At 45.2% G+C, this 16,821-nt stretch overlaps 1 protein-coding gene across 3 annotated transcripts in view; it reads right to left on the reverse strand.

Annotated features, from left to right (window-relative positions):
* Nucleotides 1-16,821, reverse strand: part of MROH1 (maestro heat like repeat family member 1) — a 491,156-nt gene that overhangs the window by 46,262 nt on the left and 428,073 nt on the right. For all 3 annotated transcript variants that reach the window (XM_030220764.1, XM_030220756.1, XM_030220773.1), the window contains exons 38-40: nt 14,545-14,733; nt 4,002-4,160; nt 3,038-3,172 (exon numbers count right to left, since the gene is read on the reverse strand). In XM_030220764.1, the coding sequence (XP_030076624.1) occupies nt 3,038-3,172; nt 4,002-4,160; nt 14,545-14,733 (483 nt within the window). The remainder of the gene's footprint in view (nt 1-3,037; nt 3,173-4,001; nt 4,161-14,544; nt 14,734-16,821) is intronic.

The following is a 16,821-nucleotide window of genomic DNA, read 5'->3' on the forward strand; positions in this document are numbered from 1 at the left end:
TTATTTCCATACAGGAACACGCTGTTCTCTGCTTATAAACACAGTGTAGTTACAGTTGCCAAATGGTCAGATATCGTCAAGCGCAGCAGACCTCTCTGCCAGTCGAAAGAGTTGCTTGCTCTATCTTAGCTCCACAAGAGGGCCAAGGAGGTCTGAAAAGACTTTAAAGTGCAATAAAACATAAAAGCAGAAAGCCAGGAGAAGGTGCTTGAGGGACACTCTATCCCATTTGTAGAGCTCTCTCTCTCTCCCTCCCTTTTCCTCTTCTTCTCTCTCTTCTAACAAAAGCATCCATGCCTGGCACAATTATACCTTTTGCCTCTGCTGGGGGATTGGCCACAGAAGCCAATCAAAAATGATGCATGTATAGAGAAAAACATTATCTATTATTAGGTCTGAGAAAGAGGTAAAGTCCTTGGAGAAGGGTCAAAACCCAGGCAGTGTAAACATGAGCAGGAAAATAGTTTCAGAAAAGAAAAACAGACAATAGGTCCCAGAGTGTGTTGATTGAATCTGAACTTTCTAAACCTACATTTTTGAAATATGTTGTACCTCAAGGTGCTCTACTGTCACCATTGCTTTTTAATCTTTATGTACTTCCAGTTATTGACATGGCATTCAGATATGGAGTCCATATCCACTCATTTGCTGATGATATTATGTTATACATTTCACTGGGATCAGCCCAAGAGGGCCAATTGGAGAAATTGTAGATTTGTCTGACTGAAATAAAAAATTGGATGATGTTGAATAAATTGCAATTGAATGCATCCAAAACTGAATTCTTATGGATTCATAGAGGTAACTGTCAGTTTTCTCGTCCATCTTTATCATGGGAAGGGTCTAATATAGTGGGAAAGTTTTGCTAGATGCTGGATTAATTTTGATAACCATATTTCTCAATTGGTCTCTTCTTGATTTCTCACTATCTGAAACTGAACATGGCCAAGACCCACCCATAAACCCACCTCTCTTCTTCCTCTATTCTTCATTTCTGTAGATAAAGGTCTAGTCTCCTCAACATTTAACCTTGGGGTCATCTTTGACTCCTCTCTCTTTTTCTCTGCACATATCCAACAGACTGCTAAAACCTATGATTTCTCTCTTTAACATCACGTTTGTCCCTTCCTTTCTTAGCATGCTACCAAAATCCTTATCCACACTGTCATCACCTAACACTTAGATGACTGAAACCTCCTTGTCACAGGTCTTCAACTAAACCATCTCTTCCCCCTTCAATATGTTCAAAATTCTGCTATAATACTTATCTTCTGCCAGTGTTGCTACACTGACATATCCCCTCTCTTCAAGTCTCTTCATTGGCTCCCTATTCATTTCTGTATACAGGTGAAATTCCTCTTACTGATTTACAAGTGCATTCATTCTGCAGCTCCTCAGTATCTATCTATTCGTATCTCCCCCTACACTTCTTCCCAGGAATGCCATTCATCAGGTAAGTCTCTCTTATCTGTACCCTTCTCCACTGCCAACTCTAGACTCCATTTTTTTTTTTTTTAATCTTGCTGCACTGTATGTTTGGAATAGATTTCCTGAGTTGGTACGCAAGCTCCATCTCTGGCCCTATTCAAATCTAGGCTAAAAGCCCATTTTTTTCGTTTACTTTTTTTTTTTGTAAATATCTTTGTTGAGTCTACTTTTAACTCTTAATTCCTGTTCACTTGTTCAGTACCCATGTCTGTTTTAATCATTCCCACGATAAATAACTCCCTAATCACTTCTTTGTCCTCTGGCTTGACTAGACTGTAAGCTCTGTCAAGCGGGGGACTCTTGTGTGCTTGTATTCAGAGAATATATCGTAGGACTACAGAAATTGATAGAGTAGTAGTAGTGATGGAATTCAAAAAGTCATAGGATAAACAAGATGATGGAATAAAAGTTTTCAATATTTTCTCTCAAAGTAAAGCATAACTGACTGACTCATACACACAAACACACAAAAGAACATAAAAAGGGTAACATGCATGGAGCGACAGGTACAGCTCTGGCTACCTCTCTGAGCAGACTGGATGGAGCATACTTGTTTTTATTTCCCTCATTTACTATGTTACATGTTACTATGGTCATTCAGTGCTCAACACAGAATGAATTGTTTGTTCAAACTGTCAAAGACTTAACTTAAATCAGAACCATTAGATGCCTTCAATCCATTCTCACCTAGTTCATATTGACTGCAATACATCAATTATTTCACTCCAACCAACAATACAATTGTTTCACTAAAGCTTAGCACCAGACACAACAGGCATCAACATTTTAACCAAGTGGCTCAGGCAGTGAAACAGTTCAACCACCACTTTGCTAAATTTCCAGCCAGTGGGAGAGATTTAGCAGAGTGCTTTCAGAAAAAGTTACAAAAATAGAGTTACAACTCTAAGGGGTCCTTTTACTAAACTGCAGTAAAAGGGGGCCTGCGCTAGCTGTGCTAAGGCCCCATTTTACCGCAGAAGGTAAAAGGCTGTCCTTTTCTGAAGAAAAGAAATGGCCATGCGCTACATGAAACACTTATTGTGTGGCCATTTCGGGGAGACAGCCCTTATCACCACTCAATGAGATGGCAGTAAGGGATCCAGTGCTAACCCGACACTACAAAAATAGGACATATTTTTGTAGTACCAGCAATAGCAAGCACTAGGGGTGGGAACTACTGCCAGGCTCCTGCAGTAGTTTCAGACTGGTGCGCGGTAAGCCTGCGGTGGAATTACTGCTGCTTAGTAAAAGGGCCCCTAACTTACCCCAAAATACACCAAGAAATTGCTCAGGAGTTTAATTTCTGTTCAAATTCTACCACGTGTTCTTGTATGATTTAGTTCTATATTTCATGTGTATCAACATGGGAAGTAATTCACATATTTATCCCTACATAATCACAAAAAAAGCAGACACTGGGGAAATGGAATGGAATGTGACAATGGGCAGAGGGTGGGGGGGGGGGGGGGAGGGGGGCTTGGATCCAGTTCTACATAGGTTTATGTGCTGAAACGCATTAGAAAGGTACAAGAAGCTGTTCAGTGCTCACCAGGTACTTGCAGATATGGTTCATGAACTCCCCGTAGTGCAGGACTCTGTTCTCATGCAGGTGCTTCTGACACATTTCATTCACACCGTTGCAACCCATATTAGGGGTGCACATACGTAGCGCAAACTTAGATGCCTGGAACACAGTAAAGAATGTCATGTGACTTAATGTGCAATCTCCACTCTGTCAGAAAAGAAACAATAGACATCTAACAATTCCAGCCCTGCTCAGAAGACCAAATTACAAAAACAGTCGCCCTTCACTGGCAGTGTGGAGGATAAGCAAACAGGGCAGAGACAGGAAATGCAATGTGACCCAAAACTCACATTACACGTCACTTTGGTTAACTGTTTCATTAGTCAAATCCCTTTGATTTAGGTATGCATCTCAAGACTCAGGGTGAGCCCATGGGCTGCAGCTGAGTTGACACTACCTAACCAACCTGAGGACTGGCTATGCCCTGACTGGCAGCGGGTGAGACACCTGGGCAAAGCTGGACTAAAGAGAGGGCTGGAGCTTGAGATCAGGGCTGGAGCTGGGAATCAGGGCAAGACATAGGCAGGAACAGGAACAAGGCTGCAACACACACTAGAACATGCTAGAAGACCTGTTGCAAAGGCCCTAGCTGGGAGACAGGAACTTCCTTAAATACTACCAAACAGGAAGTAATGACATCAGCCAGCACTCTCTTGCAGAGCTATAAAGGAAGTGCTGGGTTTCCAGGAAGTAAACAGATCCTTCTTGGAATGGAATGCTGCTGGAGACCACAGAGAACAGGTAAGGGGCGTGACAATGCATGGCCCTGTGGTACACCAGGAACCAAGAGCAGCACATTCCTTTACCTGGAATTCGTTTAACAGTTAAATGTGGGTGTCCCTCACAGTGATGCTTATACACAATGAGTACATTTCAAGGCCTGATGTTTAGCCTGTCCCTTCAAGTAAAACACAGAACTAGTTCTTACTTTCACAACATCTGGCGTTGGGTCCTGGAGGTGAAGTAATAATGTGACAAGACCATTCAAGATCTGCTCGAAAAAGACATCTTCTTCCCCATGGCTTTGTCCATATTTCGTCAGGTTTCCAAAGAGTAGAATGGAAGACTTTCGCAGCTCCTCATTTTCCTGTGAATAAAAACAGAAGGTGAGCAGCTAAAGGAGGTCAGTCTTTGTGTTTAACTCTGAGTGTGGCAATGGCAGGTGCCATGCCAGTGGTCAGCCAGGCAAGTCAGGAGCAGCTGCACTCAGAAAGGTTCAGAATCTGGAGCTTGTTCCCAGTTTAGGAGGCTAGTACCATCTGCTGGCCATACCATTCTGTAGGGCACTGCCCTCTTCACTAACTGTGCGTTTAGCGTCATGACATCTCTGTATGTTGTTGTTAAACTTTTGAAAATGTATAAATAAACATTGAAAAAAAAAAAGGTCTTGGATAATTTCCTAAAAGAAAAGTCCATAAGCCATTATTAAGATAGACTTGGGAAAATCCACTGCTTATTTCTAAGATAAGCAGCATAAAATCTGTTTAACTGTTGTGGGATCTTGCCAGGTATTTGTGAACAGGATAGGCCACTGTTGGAAACAGGATAATGGGCTTGATGGACCATTGGTCTGTCCCAATATGGCTTATGTGGTTATGAATAAGCTGAGAGGGCTGAACGTAGGACTCAAAATGGTGAACTGGATTGGAAACTGGTTGATCGACAGGCAACAGAGAGTGGTAGTAAATGGATGTACCAGAGAATAGGAGAGAGATTGATAAACAAAGCTCAGCAGAGGGACCTTGGGGTGATGGTGTACGAGGATCTCAAGGTGATGAAAAAATGCAACAAGGCAGTGGTCATGGCCAGAAGGATGCTAGGCTGCATAGAGAGGGGTATAACCAGCAGAAGAAAGGTGGTGTTGATGCCCCTGAACAAGTCATTGGTAAGGCCCCACTTGGAGTATTGTGTTCAGTTTTGGACGTATCTTTCTAAGGAACAGGGGCAGACTGATAGTGGCCGGCGCCCCCGAGCAATAAAGATCATTGGGCCCCCACCATCACTGCCCGCCGCCCCCCTCCCACACACTAGAGCCCCCCCTCCCACTGCTTCAGTTGACGCCCTCTTCCCACTCACTACAGACCTCTGAGCCAAAGTGTGCCCTCCCCGGTCCTACCTTGAAGGGCTCTGGTGGTCTAGTAACTTCTTTGGAGGCAGAAAAGAACATAAGAATTGCAATACTGGGACAGACCGAAGGTCCATCAAGCCCAGTATCCTGTTTCCAATAGTGGCCAATCCAGAATACAAGTTCCTGGCAAGATCTCAATACAGTATTTTATGCTGCTTATCCCAGAGAATATGAAGTGGAATTTCCCAAGCCCATCATAATAACGGCTTATAGACTTTTCTTTGAGGAAATTATCTAAACCTTTTTTACTAAACTAACTGCTTTTGCCACATTCTCTGGCAACAAATTCCAGAGTTTAATTACTCGCTGAGTGAAGAAATATTTTCTCCGATTCGTTTTAAATTTACTACTTAGTAGCTTCTTTATGTGCCCCCTAGTATTTTTGGAAAGAGTAAACAAGTAATTCACGTCTACCTGTTCCACTTCACTCAGGAGTCATTTTACAAAGGTGCCCTAGTGTTTTTAGCACGTGCTAAAATTTAGCATGTACTAAAAACACTACCATGCCTTTGTAAAAGATTCCCCCAGTATTTTATATACCTCTGTCATATCTCCCCTCGGCGGTCTCTTTTCCATGCTGAAGAGCCCTAGCCACTTTAGCTTTTCCTCATAGGGAAGTCGTCCCATCTCCTTTATCATTTTTGTCACCCTTCTCTGTACCTTTTCTAATTCCACTATATCTTTTTTGAGATGCGGTGACCAGAGGTATAGCGAAGATACTTACCTGTAGCAGGTATTCTCCGAAGACAGCAGGCTTAACATTCTCATACGTGGGTAGACGACACTCCCGCGTCACCTGGTTCGGCAATATGCCATAGAAAAAACAAGAGCTTTCTGGAGAGCGAGCAGGGCTCCAGTGCACATACGCGAGTGCCTTCTCGTCCGAGGCACGAACGCACTGGCTCAGTTTAACACAAAAGCAAAATGCTAAATAAAAAACAGAAAAAGGACAACTCCAAGAGGAGGTGGGTGGGATTGTGAGAATGTGAAGCCTGCTATCCTCGGAGAACACCTGCTAAAGGTAAGTATCTTCCTTTCTCCAAGGACAAGCAGGCTTACCATTCTCACAAGAGGGGAATCCCTATCATCCAGGCTCACCCAAAACAACAAACATTGGTCAATTGGGCCTCGCAACGGCAACAACACAGATTAACCTGAAACTATATACAACTAGATGAGGGTGCAGTCTGGAACAAACCAAAACAGGCCTAGGAGGGTGAAGTTGGATTCTAGACCCCAAACAGATTCTGCAACACTGACTGCCTAAACCGACTGTCGTGTCAGATATCTTGCTCAAGGCAGTAGTGAGATATGATTGTGTGGACTGAAGACCACATCACAGCCTTGCAAATCTCATCAATGGAGGCTGACTTCAAGTGGGCTACCGACGCAGCCATGGCATGGCTCTAACATTGTGAGCTGTGACATGACCCTCCAAAGTAAGCCCAGCCTGGGTATAAGCGAAGGAAATGAAATCAGCTAGCCAACTGGATATGGTACGTTTCCCGATGGCGACCCCCATCCTGTTGGGATCAAAATAAACAAACAACTGGTCGAACTGTCTGTGGGGCTTCGTCTGCTCCATGTGAAAGGCCAACGCTCTCTTGCAGTCCAAGGTGTGCAAGCTGCTTTCGCCAGGATCATAATATGATCGCATTTGATATTAGCTTTGAAGTAAGTATACATAGGAAATCAAATACGTTAGCGTTTAACTTTAAAAAAGGAAACTATGATAAAATGAGAAGAACGGTGAAAAAAATAACTCAGAGGAGCGGCTGTGAGGGTCAAAAATTTACATCAGGCGTGGATGCTGTTCAAAAACACCATCCTGGAAGCCCGGGCCAAATATATTCCGCGTATTAAAAAAGGAGGACAGAAGACCGAATGACAGCCGGCGTGGTTAAAAAGTGAGGTGAAGGAAGCTAACAGAGCTAAAAGAAAATCCTTCAGAAAATGGAAGAAGGAACTCACTGAAAATAATAAGAAACAGCTTAAGGAATGTCAAGTCAAATGCAAAGCGCTGATAAGGAAGGCTAAGAGGGACTTTCTGGGATAAATAGTATAGAATGTTTTGTACTTTTTTGGGATCTTGCCAGGTATTTGTGACCTGGATTGGTTACTGTTAAACAGGTTGCTGGGCTTGATGGACCTTTGGTCTTTCCCAGTATGGCAATACTTATGTACTTATGAGGTCGGGGGAAAGAATGCTGGCAAGACAATCGACTGGAGTTCCACACCACCTTTGGCAGGAACTTAGGGTGGGTGCAGAGGACTACTCTGTTGTGATGAAACTTAGTATAAGGTGCATCCACTACTAAGGCCTGAAGATCACTGACCTTACGAGCTGAAGTAACAGCCACCAAGAAAACGACCTTCCAGGTCAAGTATCAAGTACTTCAGATGACAGGAATTCAGTGGCTCAAAAGTAGCTTTCATCAGCTGGATGAGAATGACGTTGAGATCCCATGACACTGGTGAAGGTCTGACAGGGGCCTTTGACAAAAGCAAACCTCTCATGAAGCAAAAAACTAGAGGCTGCCCAGAGATGGTCATACCTTCTACATATTGATGATAAGCACTAATTGCATTAAGGTGAACCCTTACAGAGTTGGTCTTGAGACCAGACTCTGACAAGTGTAGAAGGTATTCAAGCAGGGTCTGTGTAGGACAAGAAAGGTGATCTATGGCCCTGCTGTCACACCAGACGGCAAACCTCCTCCATTTAAAAGAATAATACCTCTTAGTGGAATCTTTCCTAGAAGCCAGCAAGACCTGGGAGACACACTTTGAAAGACCCAAGGATGTGAATTCCAGGCTCTCAACATCCAGACCGTGAGAGCCAGAGACTGGAGGTTGGGATGTAGAAGCGACCCTCATTTTGTGTGATGAGGGTCGGAAAACACTCCAATCTCCATGGTTATTTGGAGGACAATTCCAGAAGAAGAGGGAACCATATCTGTTGCGGCCAGTAGGAAGCAATCAGAATCATGGTTCCGCAGTCTTACTTGAGTTTCAACAAAGTCTTTCCCACTAGAGGTATTGGAGGATACGCTTACAGAAGGCCTGACCCCCCAATGAAGAAGGAAGGTATCTGACGCTAGTCTTTCGTGGGCCTGAAGCCTGGAACAGAACTAAGGTACTTTGTAATTGATCTCAGTGGCACAAAGATCCACCGAGGGGGTGCCCCATGCTCGGAAGATCTTGTGAGGCATGCCCATATTTAGAGACCACTCATACGGTTGCATTATCCTGCTCATTCTGAAGGCCAGGCTGTTTACGCCTGCCAAACAAGTGGCCTGGAGAAACATGCTGTGTTGGCGAGCCTAATGCCACATTTGGATGGCCTCCTGACACAGAGGGCGAGATTCGGTGCCCCACTGCTTGTTGGTGTAATACATTGCAACCTGTATGTGTTTGAATTAGAATAATTTGATGGGACAGCCGATCTCTGAAAGCCTTTAGAGCGTTCCAGATCGCTCAGAGCCCCAGGAGATTGATCTGAAGATTCGCTTCCTGGAGGGACCAAGCTGGAGTGTGAAGCCCATCTACATGAGCTCCCCAACCTAGGAGAGATGCATCCGTTGTCAGCACTTTATGAGGCTGAGGAATTTGAAATGGAAGTCCCAAGGTCCAATTGGATAGAATTGTCCACCACTGAAGACAGCGCACAAGCTCCGGGGACACTTGGATGATATCTTCTAGACTCCCTGTAGCTTGATACCACTGAGAAGCCAGGTTCAATTGAGCAGATCTCATGTGTAGACGTGCCATGGGTGTAACATATACTGTGGATGCCATGTGGCCCAACAATCTCAACATCTGCCGAGCTGTGACCTGCTCAGATGTCTGAACCTTGAACACTAGCAAAAGAAGACTGTCCGCACGTGCCCCCGGGAGGTAAGCTCGGATGTATCTCGTATCGAACGGGCTCCTATGAATTCCAATCATTGAACAGGACGGAGATGGGACTTGATCACAAACCCTAGTAGTTCCAGCACCTGAATAGTAATCCACATGGACTCCAGAGCGCCAACCTAGGAGGTGCTCTTGACCAGCCAATCGTCGAGTTAAGGGAACACATTAACTCCCAGTCTGCGTAGCAATGCTGCGACTACTGCTAGGCACTTGGTAAAGACCCTGGGAGCTGACACGAGGCCAAACGGCAACACGCGATACTAAAAGTGATGTGTTCCCAGCTGAAACCGAAGACACTTCCTATGGGCTGGAAGTATCGGGATGTGTGTATATCATTTTCCTGAAGCATGTAAAGAAGGGTGCCCAGGGAAACCATCCTAAACGTTTCTCGGACTAGGAAATTGTTCAGGGACCTTAGGTCTAGGATGGGACACATCTCCCCTGTCTTTTTCTGCATAAGAAAGTACCTTGAATAGAATCCCTGCCCTTCCTCCCCTGGTGGAACAGGTTTGACCGTATGGGCCTTGAGAAGGGCGGAGAGTTCCTCTCAAGTACCTGCCTGTGCTGAGAGCTGAAAGAATGAGCTCTTGGTGGGTAATTTGGAGACTTGGAACACAAATTGAGAGTGTATCCGAGCCGGACTATTTGATGAACCCACTGGTCGGAAGTTATGAGAGGCCACCTTTGGTGAAAAAACATTAACCTCCCCCCAACCAGCAAGTCGTCCAGGGCAGACACTTTTACTGTGGCTATGCTCTGCTGAAGCTAGTCAAAAGCTCATCCTTTACTTTTGCTGGGGAGCAGCAGGGGCCTTTGGAGCATGCTGTTGATGAGAACGAGTGCACTGGGGCTGAGCCTGAGTAGGCTGGCGAGCTGCAGGAGTGTACCTACGCCTGGAGTAGGAATAGGGGGCACTCAGTGACCAACCAAAATACCTCCTACATGAGGAGGAAGCTGCAGAAGACACTCGGCAGGAGAGAGAAGATATAACATCAGTATGCTTCTTGATTTGGTAGGCGACCTCCTCGATCTTCTCTCTGAAAAGATTATCTCCCCGGCAAGGGGAATCGGCCATCCTCTGCTTGTCAGAATGGACCAGGTCAGAAACACGCAGCCATGAGAGTCTATGCATTGCTATACCTTGAGCAGAGATTCTGGATGCCACGTCAAAAGTGTCGTAAGTGCCCCTGGCCAAGAACTTGTGACCCGCTTTCTGCTGCTTGACCAACTGGTTTGAATGAATCAGCCTGCTCCGGAAGGAGCACATCATCCAAGTCTGACAGCTGCCGCACTGAGTTCCGTAAGTAGATGCTCATGAACAGCTGGTATGACTGAATACGGGCAATGAGCATAGAGGCCTAATATATTTTCCTCCCAAAAGAGTCCAGGGTTCTAGCTTCTCTGCCTGGGGGAGCCGAGACATAGTCCTTAGTACTCCTGGCTTTTTTGAGAGCGGCATCCACCACCATGGAGTCATGGGGTAACCGAGACCTCACCAACCCAGGTTCCCACTGAATCTGATACTGGGTATCAATTTTCTTGGGGACCACAGGGACAGACAGAGAGGACACCCAGTTCCTTACGAGGACTTCCTTGAGTACCTCGTGGAGAGGAGCTGTCACTGCCTCCTTAGGAGGGGAGGTGTAGTCCAGGATCTCGAGCATCTTGGCCCTGGGCTCATACTTCACTTCTACAGGAAATGGAATGACCTCAGCCATTTCCCACACAAAACAGGTGAAAGAGAGGCTCTCAGGTGGAGACATTCTCCTCTCAGGAAGTGGGGAGAGCTCAGAAGGGATCCTGTAGGACTCATCAGAGGAGAAATACCTGGGATCTTCTTCTGATGCCCAGGAGCACTCCTCCTCGGTGCCAGATAACAGTTCCCTAAGGGAAGTCCAAGACCAAGCCCACCTCGATGCCAAGGACCCGTGGCCTCGGGAGCGACGTTGAAAAGCCGGTTCCTGTCTTGATTCTGGCGAAGCTTCCTCCATTGACGTTGAAGGAGTGCCGTCCTGGGTGGCTGTCGACACTGGTGCCGCAAGCTGCGCCAGCATCTAAGGCCGCACCACGTGCTGAGGGCCAGGAGGGGCCACAGTGGGAGGTATGGTAGGCGCAAGCACACCCGATACTGACACAAATTGCTGCATCAGGCCATCCAGAAGCTCAGGGAGCAAGGCCTAGATGCGCTCATCAAAGGCTGCCATTGGGAAAGACTGTGGTGTCAGCTAAGGCGCAGGCTGCAGAATCACCGGGGTTGGCACAGGAGTAGGATCTCGGCTGCTTGGAGATACGTACTTCGGCACCTCATGAATAGAGGGGGAGCGGTCCTCCCAGCATCAATACTTCTCGGGTGCTGACTCCCTCAGAGCCCTGGAGCTTCCGGCACCATGCATGGAAGGAGATAGGTGTCAATGCTTCTTGGCCTTCACCCGATGCACATCACCCATGCTCCTCGGTGCTGACGAGGACGACGTCGAATCTTCCCATTGCCTCGGGGTCCGGTCTGACAATGGACGGTCCCGGGGGGGGGGGGGGGGGTCCACTCGATACCTCACTGCTCCCAGTGTCACAGGGCCTCTAAAGCAGCCATCCCTACCTGAGCTCCTGGTATCGGTGCGACGCTCGACATCAATGCTGACGCCTCTGACCTTGATGCCGATAGACTGGACTGGGCTCCAAAACTCCTGGCGCGTTGAGCCTCTTGGGAAACCTGAGTCCTCTTTTTCATATGAAGACAGAGGACACAGTTGGCCAGGCTATGGTCGGGCCCTAGGCACTGAAGACACCAAGAATGCGTGTCTTTCCCTGAGATGGTCGAGTTGCACCGAGTACAATGCTTCAAGCCACGGGAGTCCTCGATGACATGGAAGGGAAAACCGCAGCGGGTAATCAAAAGATGAGATTGTGTCTAGAAAAAAAGAGGAAAAGGCTCAAAACAGAACAGCCCGACTGGGCAGGCCTAAAAGCAGCCCACTCCAAAAACAAAAGAAACTTAAACGCGGGCCAAAAAAGAAACTAAGAGGAAAAAAAAAATTTTTTTTTAAACAAAACAAGATAAACTAAAGAGTGGGTGAAGCGAAACAACTCGCCGAAAGGCACTGCAAAAAAAAGCGAAAACCACGACCAAACGTATGAGGAGCCATTACAGGCAGCAGCTGCTCATGTGGAAAAATCAAAACTGAGCCAGCGTGCAGGCAGGAAGGCACTCGCGCATGCGCACTGGAGTCCTGCTTGCACTCCAGAAAGCTCTTGTTTTTTCTATGGCATATTGCCGAACCGGGCAACACGGGAGCGGCGTCTACCCACATGAGAATGGTAAGCCTGCTTGTCCTCAAATTATTTATTTGGATTTACCTCATTTTTTTCATTGATAGCTCAAGGTGAAGTACTTTCAGGTACATGAAGTATTTACTTATATTTAGTTCACATCTTTTCAATGATAATTCAAAGTGAGCTGCATTCAGGTACAGGAGGTATTTATTTATTTGGGTTTAGTTCAGATCTTTTCATTGGTAATTCAAGGTGAATTATTTTCAGGTACAAGTAGTATTTATTAATTTGGATTTAGCTCAGGTCTTTTCATTGGCAGTTCACGGTGAGTTACATTCAGGTGCAGGGACTGGATGTACAGTTTCAGGTCTTTATCTGCTATCAATTACTAAGTTACTATGTTTTCATTGGTAGCTCAAGGTAAGATACATTCAGCTCCAGAAGGTATTTATTTATTTATTTATCTGGATATAGCTCAGGTCTTTTCATTGGTAGGTCAAGGTGAGTTAAAGTCAGCTCTAGAAGGTATTTATTTGGATTTAACTCAGATCTTTTCATTGATAGTTCAAGGTGAATTACAGTCAGGTACAGGAGATAGTTATTTGGATTTAGCTCAGGTCGGTAGTTCAAGGGGTATTACATTCTCGTACAGTAGGTAATTATCCCTGAAATGCTTACAATCTTAGTTTTGCATCTGAAGCAATGGAGATTTAAGTGACTTGCTCAAAACTGCAAGGAGTTTCAGTGGAACAGTTAAGTTTCTTCAGATTTGCAGTTAACGTCCTCGTACAGCAGATTACCTTGCTAACACGCAAACTACTGCTGCTGCTGAGGCTTGTATTAAAGAGGGCTTTGGCTTGCACAGAAAAGGAAAAGCTAGCAGCCCCACTTCCCTGCTTAGTTTCATATTATTTGGTGGATAGGTGTTTTGTGGTGCCATTTTGGAAAACAAATTGCTGTTGGAAGTATGTTGAAAGTTTTGAAAGCTGTGCTTCAATGCTTGACCTGATAAGTTAAGTGCTTTTTAAAGCTGTTATATTATAGAAGAATTTTAAATTAATGAACAAAGAAGTGAACAATTAATGTATAAAAAAAAAGTAGAATAAAGTAGAAGAGGTTTTTTTAAAAGACTAGTGATGTTTAAAACAGCTTAGCCTGAAATATTCAATTGGCAGCTGTTACACTGAAGTCATTTCCTCCTATTACCCAATATTATTTGAGTTCTGGTGTAAAATGGTGAGACTTAAATATTAGAAGTTCAATGCAAAATTCTCCATTTGGGGCGCAAAAATCTATTAGCCACTTATCAATTAGGATGGCAAAAACTGACAACAGTTAAACAGGAACAAAACCTGGGAGGAACTGAACAATGCCAGTGAATTTAATAGCACAGCAGGGAGAGTTGACTTTGTGCTTGGGTGTATAAGTGGGGACATTTCAACGCTAGAAAGAGGTCACTAGTAAGACCCCACCCTGAGTGCCGTGTTCAGTGCTGGAAGCCGGACCTGCAAAATGATACAGAGAGGATGGAAGCAGCTCAGAGAGATTACTAAATTGATACAAAGCCTGCAAGACCAGTCCTACAAAGAGACATTCAAATATTTAGCAGGTTTCCAGAGATGTCAAAATTCAAGGAAAACAAGGCATTATTTAAAGCTGGAGTGAAGGAGACTCAAAGGAAATACCTCTTTATTGAGATGGTAGTGTATGCAAGACAGTAGTAACCAAAACCATGGCAGAGTTTAAGGATGTTTGGGGACAATCACAGTGGGCATGGATGGAAAGAGGTTTGGGGTTTTTTGTGTGTGTGTGTTTTTTTAGTTCTAAAATGCTTTGATATAGTTTTATGTAATGCAGTATATTAATTTTAATAAAACTGTAAACTATAAACAAGGTTGCAGGAGCAGGAAAGGAAAAAAACTGAAGGGACCTGGATGTTGGTTTAGGTATGGAATCTTCTCTCATCTACCTGGATTGGAAACTGATAAAGCTCACTCTTAATAGTGTGGTAATGCACTGTATCAACAGCCCAAAATTATTGAAAAGGTCAAGCCACAGAGAGAAGCTGCAATGGCACAGCTCTAAGTGGAAGGGGGATACAAATAGCCAGTGTGCCGAGGGCTATACTTCCAAGCTAAGCACCCAGTCCATGACTTACACTATCAAAAAAGGGCCGCACCCGGATGGCGATGTGGATGAGCACAGAACAGATGTCTCGTTCCTGCACGTGAGGAAGGAGTTTGGTCAGACCAGATGTAGCTTCTAGTGTCACCACATTATTGGGGTCATCCTTGTCATCCATTGCATTGATCATAGAGGTCAGGAGCTGGGAGCCATGCTTCCGTACCTGCACACAGAGGACAAAAAACAAATATAAGTAGGGGTCAGGAAAGTACAGAGTACCTCATTACCTGAAATGTTCAAGGATTTATTTGAGCGTGAGACAAAAAAAGTTATAGCACATTACACAAATGATTGTGAGAGAACCAAATATTGGCAACAAAGCGCCGGTACATACATTATAGAAAGAGCTACTTTGATGAAATGGACAAGTCTGTGTTGTCTCACGTCAGCATATAGCACTGCTACGTACAGTGTAGAGTGAGCCATTTTGCTGAAATGGACATGTCTGTAGAGTCTCAAGTCAGCACACAGCGCTGGTACATATAGTTTAATGAGCCACTTTACTGAAGTGGACATGTTTGCAGAGTCACAGGTCAGCAAATAGCAGTAGACAGGCCAGTGTGAAGGCTTTAAGTGTGACAGCAGTACAGGCCAGTGTTCAGGCTTTATGTGTAACAGCAGTAGACAGGCCAGTGTGCAGGCTTTACATATGACAGCTGTAGACAAGTCAGTTTGAAGGTTTTAAGTTTGAGCAGTAGAAAGGCCAGTGTGCAGGTTTTAAGTGTGAGAGCAGAAGACAGGCCATTGCACAGGCTTTAATTATGAGAGCACTAAACAGGTCAGTGCACAGGCTTTAAGTGTGACAGCAGAACAGGCCAGTGCGCAGGCTTTAAGTGTGACAGCAGAACAGGCCAGTGTGCAGGCTTTAAGTGTGACAGCAGAACAGGCCAGTGCGCAGGCTTTAAGTGTGAGAGCGTAAGATAAGCCAGCGCGCAGGCTTTAAATGTGAGAGCGAAAGACAGGTCAGTGTGCAGGTTTTAACTGTGAGAGCAATAGACAGGTCAGTGCGCAGGCTTTTCATGTCAGAGCAGTAGACAGGTCAGTGCACAGGCTTTATGTATGAGAGCAGTGCACAGGTTGGTGCGCAGGCATTAAATGTGAGAGCAATAGATAGGCCAGTGCACAGGCTTTAAGTGTGAGAGCAATAGACAGGTCAGTACGCAGGTTTTACGTGTCAGAGCAGTAGACAGATCAGTGCCCAGGCTTTACATATGAGAGCAGCAGACAGGTCGGTGCGCAGGGCTTTATGTGTAGGAGCAGTAGACAGGTCAGTGCACAGGCTTTACGTATGAGAACAGTAGACAGGTCAGTGTGCAGGCTTTAAGTGTGAGAGCGGAAGACAGGTCGGTTCACAGGCTTTAAGTGTGAGAGCGGAAGACAGGTCAGTTCACAGGCTTTAAGTGTGAGAGCGGAAGACAGGCCAGTGCGCAGGATTTAAGTGTGAGAGCAGAAGATAGGCCAGTGCGCAGGCTTTAAGTGTGAGAGCAATAGACAGGTTAGTACGCAGGTTTTACGTGTCAGAGCAGTAGACAGATCAGTGCCCAGGCTTTACATATGAGAGCAGCAGACAGGTCGGTGCGCAGGGCTTTATGTGTAGGAGCAGTAGACAGGTCAGTGCACAGGCTTTACGTATGAGAACAGTAGACAGGTCAGTGTGCAGGCTTTAAGTGTGAGAGCGGAAGATAGGTCGGTTCACAGGCTTTAAGTGTGAGAGCGGAAGACAGGCCAGTGCGCAGGCTTTAAGTGTGAGAGCAGAAGATAGGCCAGTGCACAGGCTTTAAGTTACTTTTCACATTGGTGATATGGGTGTTTAATAGCTTTGTTTCTTAAACAAATGATGTAATTATTTAAACACTGTGTTACCTGTTAACTCAGGTTTCCTTCGTCTAATATTATGTTTTGTTTAAAGATTAGAAACTATCCAGTGTGACATACATACAATAATAGGGGAAATCTTTTTCACAACACTGTATTTCTTTTGTATTTATAACCTACTTAGATGATGGGGAAATGAGAGAAACATCCAACTATCTCAAAATCAGACAAAGAGGAAAGCGTGCGTTGTACGATGCTTGAGTGAGGCTGATGGAAGAGATGCAGCAGCCTTCCAATTGAGGTGGTGGTGGAAACAAAAACCAGTACATGATGGGCACAATGGATGGTCTGCAGCCACTCATGGGATTTCACTGCATGTAAAAGCCAGGTGAGAGCTCCTGTCTGAGGCTATCGAGGCTTCTCCAGTAACTTCCAG

This window comes from Microcaecilia unicolor, chromosome 1, assembly GCF_901765095.1.
Source record: "Microcaecilia unicolor chromosome 1, aMicUni1.1, whole genome shotgun sequence".
Taxonomy (NCBI): Eukaryota; Metazoa; Chordata; class Amphibia; order Gymnophiona; family Siphonopidae; genus Microcaecilia; species Microcaecilia unicolor.